General features: G+C 28.8%; 1 protein-coding gene and 1 pseudogene across 6 annotated transcripts in view; both read left to right on the plus strand.

Moving 5' to 3' along the window:
* LOC132949738 (C-Maf-inducing protein-like) overlaps positions 1–7,114 on the plus strand; it is a 41,228-nt gene extending 34,114 nt beyond the window's left edge. For 5 of the 6 annotated variants that reach the window (XM_061020778.1, XM_061020776.1, XM_061020779.1 and 2 more), the window contains exons 3-15: positions 344–472; positions 613–663; positions 738–809; positions 906–995; positions 1,103–1,294; positions 1,409–1,512; positions 1,722–1,898; positions 2,117–2,209; positions 3,807–3,963; positions 4,536–4,796; positions 5,226–5,420; positions 5,499–5,604; positions 5,680–7,114. In XM_061020778.1, coding sequence (XP_060876761.1) covers positions 344–472; positions 613–663; positions 738–809; positions 906–995; positions 1,103–1,294; positions 1,409–1,512; positions 1,722–1,898; positions 2,117–2,209; positions 3,807–3,963; positions 4,536–4,796; positions 5,226–5,420; positions 5,499–5,604; positions 5,680–5,804 — 1,752 coding nt within the window. In that variant the 3' untranslated portion in view covers positions 5,805–7,114. The remainder of the gene's footprint in view (positions 1–343; positions 473–612; positions 664–737; positions 810–905; positions 996–1,102; positions 1,295–1,408; positions 1,513–1,721; positions 1,899–2,116; positions 2,210–3,806; positions 3,964–4,535; positions 4,797–5,225; positions 5,421–5,498; positions 5,605–5,679) is intronic. The other variant, XM_061020775.1, reaches the window with a different exon arrangement.
* A 7,839-nt stretch (positions 7,115–14,953) lies between these two features.
* LOC132948305 (uncharacterized) lies at positions 14,954–15,757 on the plus strand (annotated as a pseudogene).
* Positions 15,758–15,852: the final 95 nt, after the last annotated feature.

Below are 15,852 nucleotides of genomic sequence, written 5' to 3' on the forward strand. Positions count from 1 at the left end.
CATGGCAGAAACCTACAGGTGCCCACTTGAAAATTTTGCCAAATTAAAACACACGTATTTAAAACCTACAGTATCCTCCCCCACAGTTAAAAACCACCCAATGGCCTAAGTTGCCGCGGGTTAATTAATAAAAAACAAAAAAAATTTGTTAAGAATGTTAAATTTATTTGTAAACATATAATTGGTTTAAATTCTTAGTGGTTAGTAAAAAAAAATAATTGTGATCATACTTTAATTCGCACTGCATAAAACTAATTTGATTATTATATAATATCTTTCACGGATAAAAATATTTTTTTTTGAATACGAATTTGATGATTTTATTTTTATTCTGTTCTTTTAGCCAAGTGGATTTCTTAGTAAGACTATTGGGTACGAAGCTATAAAAGATTTATATCCAGTAAAAAGATGGGACTCAAATTTCAAATACTGCCTCCGCGTAGTCGTCAATAATGGCTCTTATTTATTACAGGTGATTGATTTTTAAACATTCTAAAAATATAAATAATTATTGTTCGTCACGTATATTCGAATTACTTTTTTTTAAAACACGTGCGTGACGTTAATTTGCATAACCAATACGCCGTATTAACTGTTTATATTTGTTTGCAGACTACCAATCAGTATTTGAGGGATCAAATTCTTTACTCAATCCTATGGAAGGTTCGTTTCAAACTCAATTGTATGTTGACACTATTTGTCGATGATAATTTATTTTTTTTAATATTCATTCACAGAAAAACGTTCAGGAAACCCAAACACTTTTGAAAAGTCAATCCGATCCAGACGATATGTTAAAAGAATTGCAGGTAATGCGTAAAAATAGCAATATTATTATTTTCTAGTTGTCTATACCTAATTGCGTTGTCCCTTCAAAACGTTTAAATGTGTAATGTGTTAAACAGAATATAGTGGATTTTGCCAAAAACATTCCATTGGTCGATGATGAAATATTTCATATGCCAACTTTTATTGCGAGTACGCTAATGACAAGAGTATGTTTCTATTTGTATATTAAAATAAAATAATAATTATTACGATTTTAGAACAGACAGTATTTACATACCCAAATCATTTTAATAAAATTTGTGTTGACTTCTAGGACCAGGAAAAATATTGCAAACAATCATGGGAAAAGGCACTAATCGGTACGTTGCGCCCGTTGATTGAAGACTGTCCCCCGTCCGCCGAAATGTGTTCGTTTTTATCGCATCATTGCAAAGACCAAAGTAGCCTACCTATCATTAAAGATTCCTTAGTTTACACCATAACAAGAATACTCAAACATAATTTTGTGAGTGCACGGTTAATAAAATAAATATAATATAATATGTCTACGCTGTATATTATTATGGATAATATTATGTTCACGATCGTTTTTCTGATTTTTTTTTCGGTCTTTGCCCAGGACTTTGCGAGAACACTGACGGCTCGCACACTAGTACAAGATTATATCAAGGCTCTTTACATCCAGGACCGAAGCGGCGAGTCAATTAGATATTTTCTATCGAGGTGAGCAGAGCCGAGTTTTCAATTTTTTTCCGTATCGCCACAATAATATTATTATAATACTTATATCGCTGTACACTGCGCATACTATTGTTTGTCATAAAAATGTGTTCGGGACATAATATACAATACCTATAAAATACAAATATATACGATCTATAAGCGAAATGCGTAGTAAATTGAAAAATATAATTGTTGTCGTGCCTGTTTAGAGTCCACAGTGCCAGCGCTGTGTGCCCTCATAACAGGGTACTGCCGAACATGGTGTCCACCTGTATTACTGCCATATACTCCGCATCGGAGGAGTTGCCGGCTAACTGTTCGGAAGCCGAATTCGATTGCTATTACACCAATCACCTGAGATGCTACATTGTTGTTCTTCAAAACATGTAAGGCATCCTCTATATTACCTATATATATATATATGATTTATACACGTATATTATGTATATAACAACATTTACTGATACGTCTCATCTCCTCTACCGACACCTTGTCACCGTCACCTGTCCGTACACATTATATAGAATTATATACATTACTGTAGTCATAATTGGGCCTATAGTATTATTAATATGCCAAAACGTATCGTATATTATGTCAACAGATCAGAATACAGCGATTGGCTGTACGGACTTGCTCAACTGTTGCGTCCGCTGCCGTTTCCCGCATTGCTGTTAATTCGTTCAATTTTTATGGAGTGAGTATATCATTGGTGTTTTATTATTCAGATTTTTTTGATTCCGAACGAACTGCTGATACACACAACCGTGTATTTTGGATTTTGAGCATACCTATACATTAGATACATACCTAATTTATAAGATTTAAAATATGAGATGTTTTTCTTTTCTTTATTACCTAGTCAATACTTTAAAGAAGTAGTTTTTATACAACCCTTAGAAGTTTCCCCAAATCAATATAATATGTGACCGTCCTAAATGTTTCAGTTGAGTTCCGTTTTCCCTCTCTCCGAGGATTTTAATTTTTCCTCGATTCTATCGTTAACGTAGGTACCCGCATTAAAGTAACATCGTTTAAAATATTATAACCTGACATTCAAACAAAATATTAACAAAAACTAGTCTAATGTATTTGCGTAAAAATAATATCGTATACTAATACACACATTATTATTTAATAAGCGTACGGAAAATGTTATTGTTGTCATAATCGGATTTCTGCAGTTTTCAGTTTTCGCATAGAGTTACTTAATATAAAATAAGGTATTTGCAATATTGTGTAAATGTTACAAGCGTTCTCATAATGGCTTAATAATTGATAATTGTTTTCATTTGTCAGTTGTAACTAGCGAAAAGTTTTCCTAAGGACCTAGTGCCAATGTAATTTTGTACGCAAATATACGCTCTACATGAATAATGATCCTGTTCTGTAGAAAATGTAGAATCAACCAAATTTGATAATTTTTTTTAAAATTAATAGAGTGTAATATTCTAAAGGCCGTATTGAACTCCGTTTTTCAATATTTTAATTACAAACTTTATAGTATGTCTTCAAAAATAATACAGTTTTAAGCGTTTTTTTTAATATTATATATTGTACCATAGTATAATTTATACTATACCATTATTTGAAATAAAATAAAAATCGGAATTCGATGATTTTGTTGTTATACGACTACTAAACAATGCATACGCTCACTAACACGGGCGTGCCAAGAATTTTTTTTTGGGGGGGGGATGGGGTTGAATATTGTTGTTAGTACGTATTTCAAAGTAGTACTTTTTTATAAATTCGTTAAAATATCAGTGAAGGGAGAGTGGAGTTTGAACACCCAAATCCCCCCCCCCCCCCCCAAGCACGCTCCGGCTCACTAGGCTGGAGATGTATAGCTACAATAATCCTCTAGTATTTATTTTAAATTTTATTATCTGCGTGGTACGTGTTGTTTAACATTTTATCTAACATAAATTGTTGTATAAATTATTAGGTATATGTAAAATATACTTATTCGACCCGTCTATGATGAACATCGTATATGCATGTGATATGTCCTAGATTCTTTACAGTAGCAAACAACAGATTTTTTAAACACGACATGTTTATGACACAAAATAATGTATATTCTAAAAGAGTTTGACAACCATTCTGATTCTGACACCATAATGGGTTCATCCAGAGTATCAGGACCCATGAGAACCGCTGCTCGATTTCTATTGTACGTGGTTGCTATTTATTGTTTCACATTATGGGACGGCGATTTATGAAAATTTAAATTTGTGACACTTCGTAACGAATTAACCATTGTTTTTTTTTTTTTTTGTTGTTCACTTTAGGGACATTTCCTCTGTGATATTAAAAATAGGACTGCATGAAGATTGTGAAATTCATAAGCAGGTGTTAGCTGTCCGTGAGACAAAAGACGGCTGGTTCGATTTGTGTTCGCCGATCGAAGCTGTGTTCTGCGGAAGTTCAATAGTCTGGACTCAACTGGTACGTTTCTAAATCATACATTCATTAATAATTTGCGTTGCATAACAGCACAATGTGTAAACCAAACAAAACATAACATTTATAACGTTATAAGACACATAAAACTCTCGTCTCGGAGTCAGTATATAAAATAGGAGTTTCGCCGAATCGTTTTTTAGGTTTTTTAAACGTATATATTACATTATGGTCGAAATTTGATTGACTCACAGCAGAATATTGTAAAAAGAGAACACTTATCTGGCTTCATAACTCTCCGAGAGTCTTCACTGTCACCGCCACCAAATTCTTTATTTCCCCATCTTGCAAAGTTTCCCTCCAATCTTCCAAGTCCGGCTCCCTAAAGTCCTGGCTTACCTAAGCAAACCATCACTTCCTTCGTCTACCTGTCGGTCTTTTCCAAACTGCCTAATATTCTTTGGCTGCCCCCCCCCCCCAACCGTTGTTTTGACTCTTACAGTCTTTAGTTTAAAAAATATATAAAATATGTAGTAAATACATATTGTGTACTAAATATAATACACATATTATTATGTAGGTATACACTTAATATGTATCATATCTGTTATAATTAGCTTAAAACGTTGATGGCTTGCGAGCGATGCAAAAAAAAGAAACTGTTGAAAAACTTGAAAGCAAAGCATTTGGGAACGTGCGTTTCGGAAGCGTTAAAAAACAACAAAATCGTGATGGATGTTTTGTGCTTAATGCTTGAGTGGATGGTCGTGGAAGACTTGCATCAAAGAAATCAAATTGTTGATACACTTAAATCCACGGAATTCGGTAGAAATGTATACGATGAGTTTATGTCAAGGCAGAATCAACTCCTTGAACTGGTAAGATAAATATAATATAGGTACAATTATTGATTCTTAATGATGTTTGCACTAGACTGTTTGAATGCCCCGAATTAATGTCAGGGATACCGTGTTAACTTCATCGAAGAATACATTCGATCCAATTGACGAATAAAATTTATGTACGATTCAAAATAATATTTATTGTTTATCGTTAACCATAAAATTGCATGGCATACAACGTACCTAGGTACGTTTTATAAAACGCGAGATAATGGCTATATATAATATATAATATTATATAGAAAACTAGAAAAACGAAGAATTTAATTGTATTGAAATGAAATATATTTCACTCGATTTGTTCAGGGTGGTTTTATACGTTATATTTGAAAAATTAGATTTTGGAAATCTGGCTTTTCCACCGCAGGCATTCTAATAAACACATTTTATTAATTTCATTCACAGCAACGAAAAGGAGGTCCACAGAATTTATCATTACCGGCCCGAGGCACTGACTTGGACCTGAATTCCATGTTTGATTGTGGCCCGTTCGGTAATTTAGAGTCGGTCGACTTGGCTTTTACCAATGTTACAGATACTTGTGCCAATACGCTGATTAAGTTACCATCTTTAAAAGTTCTTAATTTGTGGGGTACTCAGGTATGTGCATGCTTCTCAAAAACGTTTTACGAAACAAATAAAAACAAAAACGGTATAAATTAAAAACAATGATTTTAGTTTGGTGATTCCGGGTTATTAATCATATCGGATCATCTCACCAACTTGCAAGTTTTGAATTTGTGTGAGACCAAAGTTACCGACAGGGGAATTGTATCGCTCATAAGTAAGACACGTGCCTAATATTTGTTTATTTTTCTTTTTTTAACGATAAATTGCTTAACAAACTCGATTTCTGCAGGTCTCATCAATTTGAAAAAACTCAATTTAAATAGCACTAAAGCAACGGTTCGATCCGTGGACGTATTGAAAAAAAAACTACCAGGTTTACACGAAGTAGACGTCAGATACTCATTTGCCTGGTAAAAGGTATTTTTTTTTTTGTTATATTATATTATAATGACGTGTTCAACATAAAATGGTTCTTATTATTTTTTATTTTTGTTGACAATCTGCTGATAAACACATTTTACATGCAAATATAATAATATAATAAAAAAATAACATTAATATATTTAATATTATTATATAACTGTTTTACTCTTCGAGTATAAAAAGACTGTGACCCTGTGTTTTTTTTTATATATATATTATATTTATATAAGTATATATATATATATATATATATATATCATTATATACTTTTAACTTTGTTTATAATAATGTTATCAAATAAGTAAACTAAACTTTAAGGCGATGAATAATAATAATCGTTCATTTAATATTTTGTTAAAAATAATTAAGTAAATAATGCTTGAGTGACATCGCATTTGAGAGACGATACATCAACGTTATATTATCTATAGTCGTGCCTTTTTTCATTAAATTGCTAATTATATAGTGTATAAGTATATATAATACTATTATAATTCTCGTATCAAATTTTACTTATAGAAACGCTCAAAGAATTTCAATTTCCATTACGATTTTATTCTATTCATAGATAGTCGAATATTATGTTATAATATTTGTTAATAATTTTTTTTTTTAATCAATTTTTTTTATCGTACAATATTCGTATACATGTGTAATGAGTAATGACGAATTTCGACAAACAAAACACTTTCACGACGGGTTGTTTGTATTTAGATTCCGTTTTTTACGTACCATAAGTATTATATTAAAACTAATATACACGGGATATTAATTATGTGTATGTTAAAATAATACGACATTTTTACACTAAAGGGTACGAACTGTGAGGGTAAAGAATAACTAAAACGATTACACCAGGTAAATTGGTTAATACCTGTGTCATAAAATGTAAGTACTTAGCTAAAATATTATAAATTAACTACAGTATAATATGATATAATATATTATAATAAAATATTATAACCATTACTATTATTATTTATTATTATTGTTATTATTATTATTATTATTATTATTATTATTATTATTATTATTATTATTATTATTATTATCGTTATTATTATCTGCTATATCGAAGCATAAAATATTTTACGTAATATATAATTCGTAGAACTCACGTACATTATTATGTTGAAATAACTTGTATCATGTAAAATCTACGATTAATCTCTATAGTGCTAAATTAATTAGTACATATCGCTATGTTGTTTTTCTTCTTAAATGTATACTTTTTTGTATCATCCACGACGTATAGAATATAAGTGTAAACATTCAAAATTAATTTATATAAATATAATATCAATATAAAAAAAAACTTCTAATTGATTTTGAAATTATTTTGTTTGCCTTTATTTCGGTTATTATTAACCACCGTGTTTTTCTATTTTTTATGTCATGTTTATAAATCCATGTTATAGTTTTTTAAATTAATAATTTCAACTATAGGTAGGAGAAAAATTGCGTTGATTCTATCATAACATTATGTACGTATGCGATATAAGTGACATAAATGTATAATATAGTAATGACAACTCAATGCATAAGCAGAATCATCCCGTGACGCACTATACCTTTTTTTTTTTCTTTTTGACGATTTGAAAATTATTTTTACTAAAATTTAAGTGGGTATTTAATTAATTAAATTAAAGTCACTGACGAAAAACGAACACATTTTCCAGCTTATTTTGATATTGATCCGGCCTATAAATGCATTGGTTTTTTTTCCACAATGTTGGTTGACTCAATTATTAAGTTATTTATTTATAATGATATTTCTACATATAAATAGCTTTTTCGTAAACCTATTTAAAATATGTATATTATTTTACGATAACCGCTATTTTATATTGTATCAATATTTATTTACAGCCGTGCAGTTAACTGGCGTAAATTGCATTTTAATTCCATGAACGATTTTTGTTTGTGTCATTATTATGCAGTGTATCACTCAAATAAGTATAATATAATACATACACCATGAAGTATAGTATGAATACCAAGTGTATATAATTACTTTTCTTTCACACAAGTACAAGGGGCTTTCAACGCATGAATATTATAAAATATAAATATCAAAGTAAAACTTTTGTCGTAAAGAAACCTTTGTGATTTCGATAGTCAATTATTTTCGTTTGCACGCTATAATAGCGTATGAATTATACTGGCCAAATTCACAAAAATTTACTAAATTGGTGTCCTTGAACTCTTCAAGATTGAAGACTATTATATTATTATGTATCTATATTTATAAAAAAAAAGTGGCTAAACGGGTTCAATTCAAAACTAACTATACTAACTAGATTTAGGTAATATTTAATAATAATAATAATAATTATCCAAGTAAAAATTAAAATATTTGTTCGATGGTTTTCGTTTTAGTATTATCTATATGGAGTAAATTACTTGCAGTGCGTATAGTATAATATTATAATATAACATGATAACTGATATGTGTATACTGTATACCTACCTGTAGTCTAATAATCATTATTGGGTATATTATCTACTTATAATGTGATATGATTATAAAAATATACAAATTGATAAAATGTCATTAATTAATTATCATAGTATTATAGTACCTGCCTAATATCAATAAATTGGTTTTATTTTGCATATTATACTAGGTATTAATTCAAACTAAAAGCTTTTAACTATATAATATATATTTATTACAACCCATTGCCGCATTGAAAATTAGTAATAATTTATCAATAGCATTTTAGAGGATCGAAAATAATATACAAACATTTTCTATATTGAAACATAATATACCTAGTTTTAAGATACATTGGCTCTTTTTTAGCTGTTTCTAAATGTTTGAAATTGTCTTCGTTTTTTGATCTATTATAATGCAACGTTTGTTTTTCAAGTCGATTAACTTGAACATTTAATACAATAAGTAGTTGTTCATAGAGTAGTTTAAAACATATTTTGTACGATTATTTTTTTACAAGCGTTTAAAGTTCAAACAAAAGTTTGTAAATTACAAGTGATTAAAAATTCACATGATCTTCAATTTTAATACCTTAAAGCTTGTAAATTTAAAACGAGATCCCTGTTAATTTTATGAATATCATATACACATGTATTCAAAATTTAAAAATATTAATAGTAAAGACTTAAGTATTTTCATCTTTATGTACCTACTTATTTATTAATATTTTATTTACACAATGACTTCTTTTAGAAATATTTGGACTAATTTGATGCTATTTATGGGTATCACGAATCTATTCAACCATTCTACGGCACGCTGGAATTGATATGAAGTTAGTAACAATGCTACAGGATATAGTGTTATACACTTTTTAATAACTAATTATAAGTATAATATAGGTATACGGAATATTTTAGGCAAAAAATAGTTCAAGCTAGGTACCGTATTACACTATATCTAAAAAATAAATAAATTACTAATAATAGTTAATATAAATTAATTATAAAATGTCCTTAGAAATAGAGGTTGACACTTTGTCTCCGCTTAGAATTAATTTTCGGAAACAATGATTTAATTCAATAATCATCATTCATTACAGTGACCTATTAAATGATGAAGTGCACTCAAAACATTCTTTACAGCAGTAGAGCGAGTTTTTTTATTTATTTATAAATAGCCCGTACTTACTATGCAATTTCGTCGTATATATAGGTATGGTATTTATGTAGCCAAAGTATTATTGGGATTTATGTTAACGTTGGCTCGTTTTATCTGCAAGTCAATCGCATGCACACGCAATAAACATTACCTACCTATACATTATAATGAAGCTCTGATTCATCGGAACAACGTTGTGGATCGCAGAGGCTGAGACTAAATCTTCAAAACATTAATCTCGAGTGAACAGTTATTTGTATGATTATATTTCGATCGTCAGCAAATTCCTCGAATCGTGGTATTCATCCGGTCCACAACAGGTCGCCTCCTCACCGAAGGTCATTTATAGTTGCATTCCACGTACAACAATACTGCGACTGGCAACAAATCTCCAAGCGCAGGTTTGTCAAAAAGTAACAAGAAAAAAATTAAGTATGAAATAAAGTAGTAAATGATATATTATTAGAAGTAAAAATAATACGTTTTTTTTTGGGATTGTTGCGAGGGATATTCTTAAGTTTTATAATTTATAGGTACAAACCTCAAACCAGAAGTTCATTATCATCGATATTTGACCATAACAATATTACGTTGTAGAGAGTGCATGATTTCAAACATACAAAATAAAAATACAGGACAAATTTTGAAAAAAGTTTTAGGTTGGTAGGTACTCCGATATGACAACTCAGTATGAAAAAAATATTTACAGTTAGTTATCCTGCCATATTATATAATAATATAAGTTATAACATATTACAATACTCAAACTACCAAAACTATTTTATAACTATTCTTCTTCTTTTATAACTATTAAATATTTTAATTTCTAACTTATTCAAAAAAAAAAAATATTATTTAAAAAAATGTTCTACTTTTAGGCTTTAGCATACAACAATAAAAATTAACTTCGGACTTGTGAGTTATGAACATAATACTAGATATAAAAAAAACATTAATGTAATAATTATTAAAACAAATTGTAAAAAGTCTTTTAGACTTAGAAGTTGTATGAATATAGGAGTTGAGATATGTCAATAAAAAAAGCATTATTAAAATTAATATAATATACTAGTAGAATAAACTTATTTTTAAGAGTTGATAAAAACCTGTAAAATGTAAATTCTATCTCATATATTTGAAATGTTTCTTTTTTTCTCTTTATTTTCTACATACGTCTAAATAGTAAATTTCATCTAATATGTATGTTTTCTCTTAAGTACTCTTCACCTCCATCACAAGTGTTGATAAAAAAGGTGAGCAAACACATGTTAAAAAAAAATTACTAAATTTAATCACTGTTGTTGTTTTTGTTTACAATAAATAAATAAGTTCCTATGTTCGGGCTAATAGCAAACTATAATTATATTTATTGAAAATTATAATTAACATATTATACATATTATCAAATTAAAATTATAGATATTATCGTACCCACTACCCACTTATAAAACTATAGACTACATGGAAAAATTACTGGTTAAACCAAAAAACCAAACTACGTGAAATAAAACAAAACATAAACCCCTGGCCACAATACCAAATTACAAGAAAAACAGAAATAATAATAAACGGCCACACTACCTCACATACGGACACCTCATGAAGAACCGACCACCGACGGAATGCAACTCATGTGGAGTTACCCTCACTATAAAACACCTGATGACAGAATTCCGATCAAACGAGGAAGAAAGGAAAAAACTCAATTTACCAACGAACCTATATGAAATAATTGGTCCCGACTGTCAACCTGAAAAAGTCATGTCATTACTCAGTACCACCAAAATTGAAGTAACATTTAAAGTCATAAGTCACAAAGTCCCCCCATAATTGTAACCAAATTGTCTTCCAAAAATGAATTTAATGTACTAATGTAAAAATGTTAAAAGCTAATAGCCCATGCCGCCGAAGCAAAAAAAAGATCAATAAATAAAAAAAAAAACTATAGAGTAAAAATGTTTAAATAGTCAAATTTAACAAGAAAAATTGTTTTTCGGAGAAAGTCACTTTGCCAAAAGTCGAGCAGAGATGGCCGAAGCCTGTGTCCGCAAAACATGTTTTGAGTGGGTGGTGGTACTGGTACTTTATAAGTTATATTGTACTTAATGTACTTGTATGGTAAAATTATATTTAAAGTAATTTTATAAATAAAAACTTGAGTTTTGTATTCAAAATTCAAAAAGTTAAACCGTTAACTGACATAAAATATCTATTTAAATAAAACAAATTAGTATTTATATACAATTTATTACAATTTAGATTGTAATATTTATAATTTAAAATTATATAAATTAGTTTTCTATAAATACTATATTATATTATATTATATTATATTATTATTATATGTGGAATATTGTTGAATTACGTACTGTAAATATTGAATTAAAAAATAACAAAATAGTTTACTCAAGGTCCAAGGACAAAATGTGGTCTTCTACATAATTTATTATGTCTGTTTTATTCGTCAAAAAAATCAATGACAACTTAAGTATTAAGTAAACGCAAATTTTGGTTGTGAAATAAAGTGAGTGAACTTTTGGTAAACTTACCTATAAACTTTGTGAATCACGCTGTATATACGTAAATAAAAAAAAAAAAATAGTTGTCTTGTCATGATTTATTATGAATAAAACCATTTTCACTTTATGAGCAGATTGCAAGACGATTACGAGTACGTATTGTTGTTATTTTGCTATGTAGAGTCTTCGTAAATGATATTACCTATATAGACATGTATATCGGTAAACACACCGATTCATCATGCACATTCGTATACATCGTGATCTATATATATAATAGATACCTAATATACTACACGGTACCTATTTACCGATTTGTCACACGGATTTATATTATATTAAAAGCCAATCGGGACGTATCAGACGTATATTATTTGCGACTAAAATACTAAATTATTATACAGATGTTTCGGTCCACTGAAGTATATAGAGGGATTGTATAGCGTATACGATTTGCTTCATCCGTATTGTACAATCTGTACTATTATATTATATTTTTATATCTATGAATTATTTCCGAAACAACAATGGTAGGCCCGTCAAAATAATATAAACGGTACAAAAATATGTACAATATTATACAAATCGGCAAATGACATCTTCAAAATATGTGTCGTCAAAGCGTATAAATAAACTTAACGGTATTCGATTTGGATGTGTCCAACTGCTATTATATTATATCGTACAGGTTGTATCGCTGTATAGCACCTATAGGTACAGGATATATATCTTAGATTTGCAACCGAATTCTATCCAATTTCCGTGCGATTTATACGCTGCAAAAAACTATGTGTCGGATTCCATTGTGTCGCATATTGTGTTTAATAACAGGTATACCTTATATTGTCGAATACATTTTTAAATGGGGGTTTTTTAATCATAAAATTAAACAGTTTGTGCTACCTACTTGTCCGAAATGTTATCGATATTGCAAGTAGGTAGTAGAAAATGGGATTACGACCTTATTTCAGTATTATTAAAATTAAAACTTTATTGATTTACTTACTTGATTTTTTAGCGACCGTGACCTGTTTACGGCACACACGTAATATTGAATGATGACTCATAGTTCACTATAATAATAGTATATTGATACTTTCTTAATTATGTAATTTGAATGATTGGATTTCTTTTTAAACAGGATGTATTTTTGTCATTAAACGTACATATTATATATTTGTAATTTCAATTAATATATAATATATAAAAATCTTTAGGTACATAAACTAATTATTATGGTTATCCCTATTGGGTGTACCTACCTATCATTTGATTGAAAATATGAGTTATGAGATATTATGTAAGCCAATGACTTAAATATATCGTCTATTAGAACATTGCCTATCCCAATCATTCTCGACAGTGACTAACAATCATTATTTCCGGTAACATTACCTACAAATTAAAAATGATCATTATTTCAATATAATACATTTGTATGAAAATACTTGGCAACTTTATAGAATGGGGTCTGAATTCCGGGGTATCAATTCCGCCGAATTTTTGTTTATGTTGATTCCGCCGACTATCGATTCCGTCGGTTATTTATTTATGCTGATTCCGCCGATTGTTTATTAAACAATATATACAGAATTTTTTTTTAATTAACAGTAAGTATAGGTTAGAATACACTTAGTTTGCCATAATAGTATAAAGTAAGTTTTATTTAAATATAAACATATCAAAAAACAATAATTTAAACATTGTCGTCCACAACAGATAATATTTATTAAAATAATATGATTCAAATACCAAGCGATTATTATTTTTACAAAATTAAGTAAAATCGTCATATTATTACAAATTACAGTAAGTTATAGTGTGTACCTACTAATGAAATAAAACATATTTTATACCATAAAATAGAATTACATAAATGTAAACATAAGCCTTTTACATTTTGTTATTATTAAAATAAACAATTTACAAATATTCAGTGAATTGATAGTCGACGCACGGCGGAATCAATATGTAACAAAGTTCGGCGGAGTTGATACACGGCGCAATTGATAGATTTTTTACAGGTAAAAAGGTAATTTCGGCGCAATCGATATACGAACCCTATAGAACACTTATAAATAAGTATTGATAAACACGATAAACATTAAAATGTCTAATCATTGAGTAAATAACTGATAATAGTATAATAATAAAAAAAATGGAGTAGATAACATAATAAATATATTTATTTCATAGAAAAGTGTTAGCCCATGTTATACTAAAAATATTATGTTCAGACGGGTAGCCAGTTTGATATTTTTAACAAAATTATGTATCTTGGCATCTCAACTATAATAGTTAGGTATTATATCGTTACTTAACTATTTTTTAAGAAATTCAGTTACTAGTACAGATCTTAAATCTAATTTTAACACTATGCACGGTGTTATTTCTAAATCGTTATATTATCGAACCTTATTATATAATAATAAATATATGAAATATTAATCTATTGTAAATTTGTAACTTTGTAATACTTAAAGAGTATACGCAGTAAGTATGTACTTTATTATATTGTGAGGTGTACAACAAGTTTTACATTATATACACTTGTGAGTTGTGAGGTCAACAACAGGTGATTAGCACCTATCAAAAGATACATAATCTACACGAAAAAAGCTTTTCTTGATGGCTGTATGTAAACTGCGGAAAAATTAACCTTTTTCTAAAAGTTGATATGTAAACTGCGGCAAAAAAATATGTTACATTATACAATCTGCGACAAAATCGATAAGATACATTATACAAACTGCAGCAACTTATTTTATATACCTTCTATATACCTATACTATATTATAGTACCTAAATCATATATACCTACCCATGTGTACCTATGTACGTTTATCATTTAATTTATTATGTGATGTTGCGTCTTGCGTAGAAATTGGTAAGGTAAATCCAAATGTATTTTTAAATTTTAACGAAGCATATCGGTAATATTGGTTCCTTTACTTTTGATAATACTAGTTAGTATCTACTTACAAGTGCTAAATGTTAGTTGAGTTAAAAGTTTATTCAACGTGATGGAATTTACAACAATGTTTAGCCAGAATGGCAAACAACTAACAGTGTTAAACAATTTTAAATTCAAATTTAAATATGAATCAAAAATTAAGTGGTAATAAAACGTGGGAATGCGCTAATAAAATATGCAAGGCCAAATTGGTCTTCAACAAGGAAAAAACTCTAATACAAGATAAATCAGTTTTGGATCATTATCATGAAGCAGATTCTACAATTGAGCGTCAAGCAGTAAGTAATAATATCAAACGAAAAATATCTGAAAGCAATATAAACGAAATGCCATCTAAAATAATAAGAAAAGAACTTCTTAGTTTAAAAAACGATACGCAATTACTGACTAATGATATTTCATATATTCGTAGAAATGTATATAATAAAAAAACCAAATATCACCCACCACTTCCCAAGAATATTAATTAAGTACATGAAGTTCTAATAAATATGAATATTACGACTAACAAAAATGAAAACTTTTTGCTAATAAATGATAAGGAAACAAATATAATTATATTTACATGTCTCACAAATTTAAAATGCTTATGTTCTATGGAAAAAGTTTTTATGGACGGAACATTGATTTTGAAATTGGAATACACGAAGCGGTCCGCAGTATATGGCCAACCAGTATTATTCGTGGTTGTAATTTTCATCTCGGCCAAGCGTGGTTTAGAAAACTACAAAATTTGGGTCTATCTAAACTTTATATTGAAGGAGACATAGATGAAGGAACATTTTTAAATTTTTTTTTGGTCTTCCGTTCCTTGAACCTGATGAAGTCGAAGATTCGTTTGTTTTTGATTTAATTGCGGATATGCCATCTAATAATCAAATAGTACAATTTTGTGATTATTTAACAGAAACTTATATACAAGACATATTTATTTATTTATAAATAAGT

This window comes from Metopolophium dirhodum, chromosome 7 (assembly GCF_019925205.1).
Source record: "Metopolophium dirhodum isolate CAU chromosome 7, ASM1992520v1, whole genome shotgun sequence".
NCBI classification, from domain to species: domain Eukaryota; kingdom Metazoa; phylum Arthropoda; class Insecta; order Hemiptera; family Aphididae; genus Metopolophium; species Metopolophium dirhodum.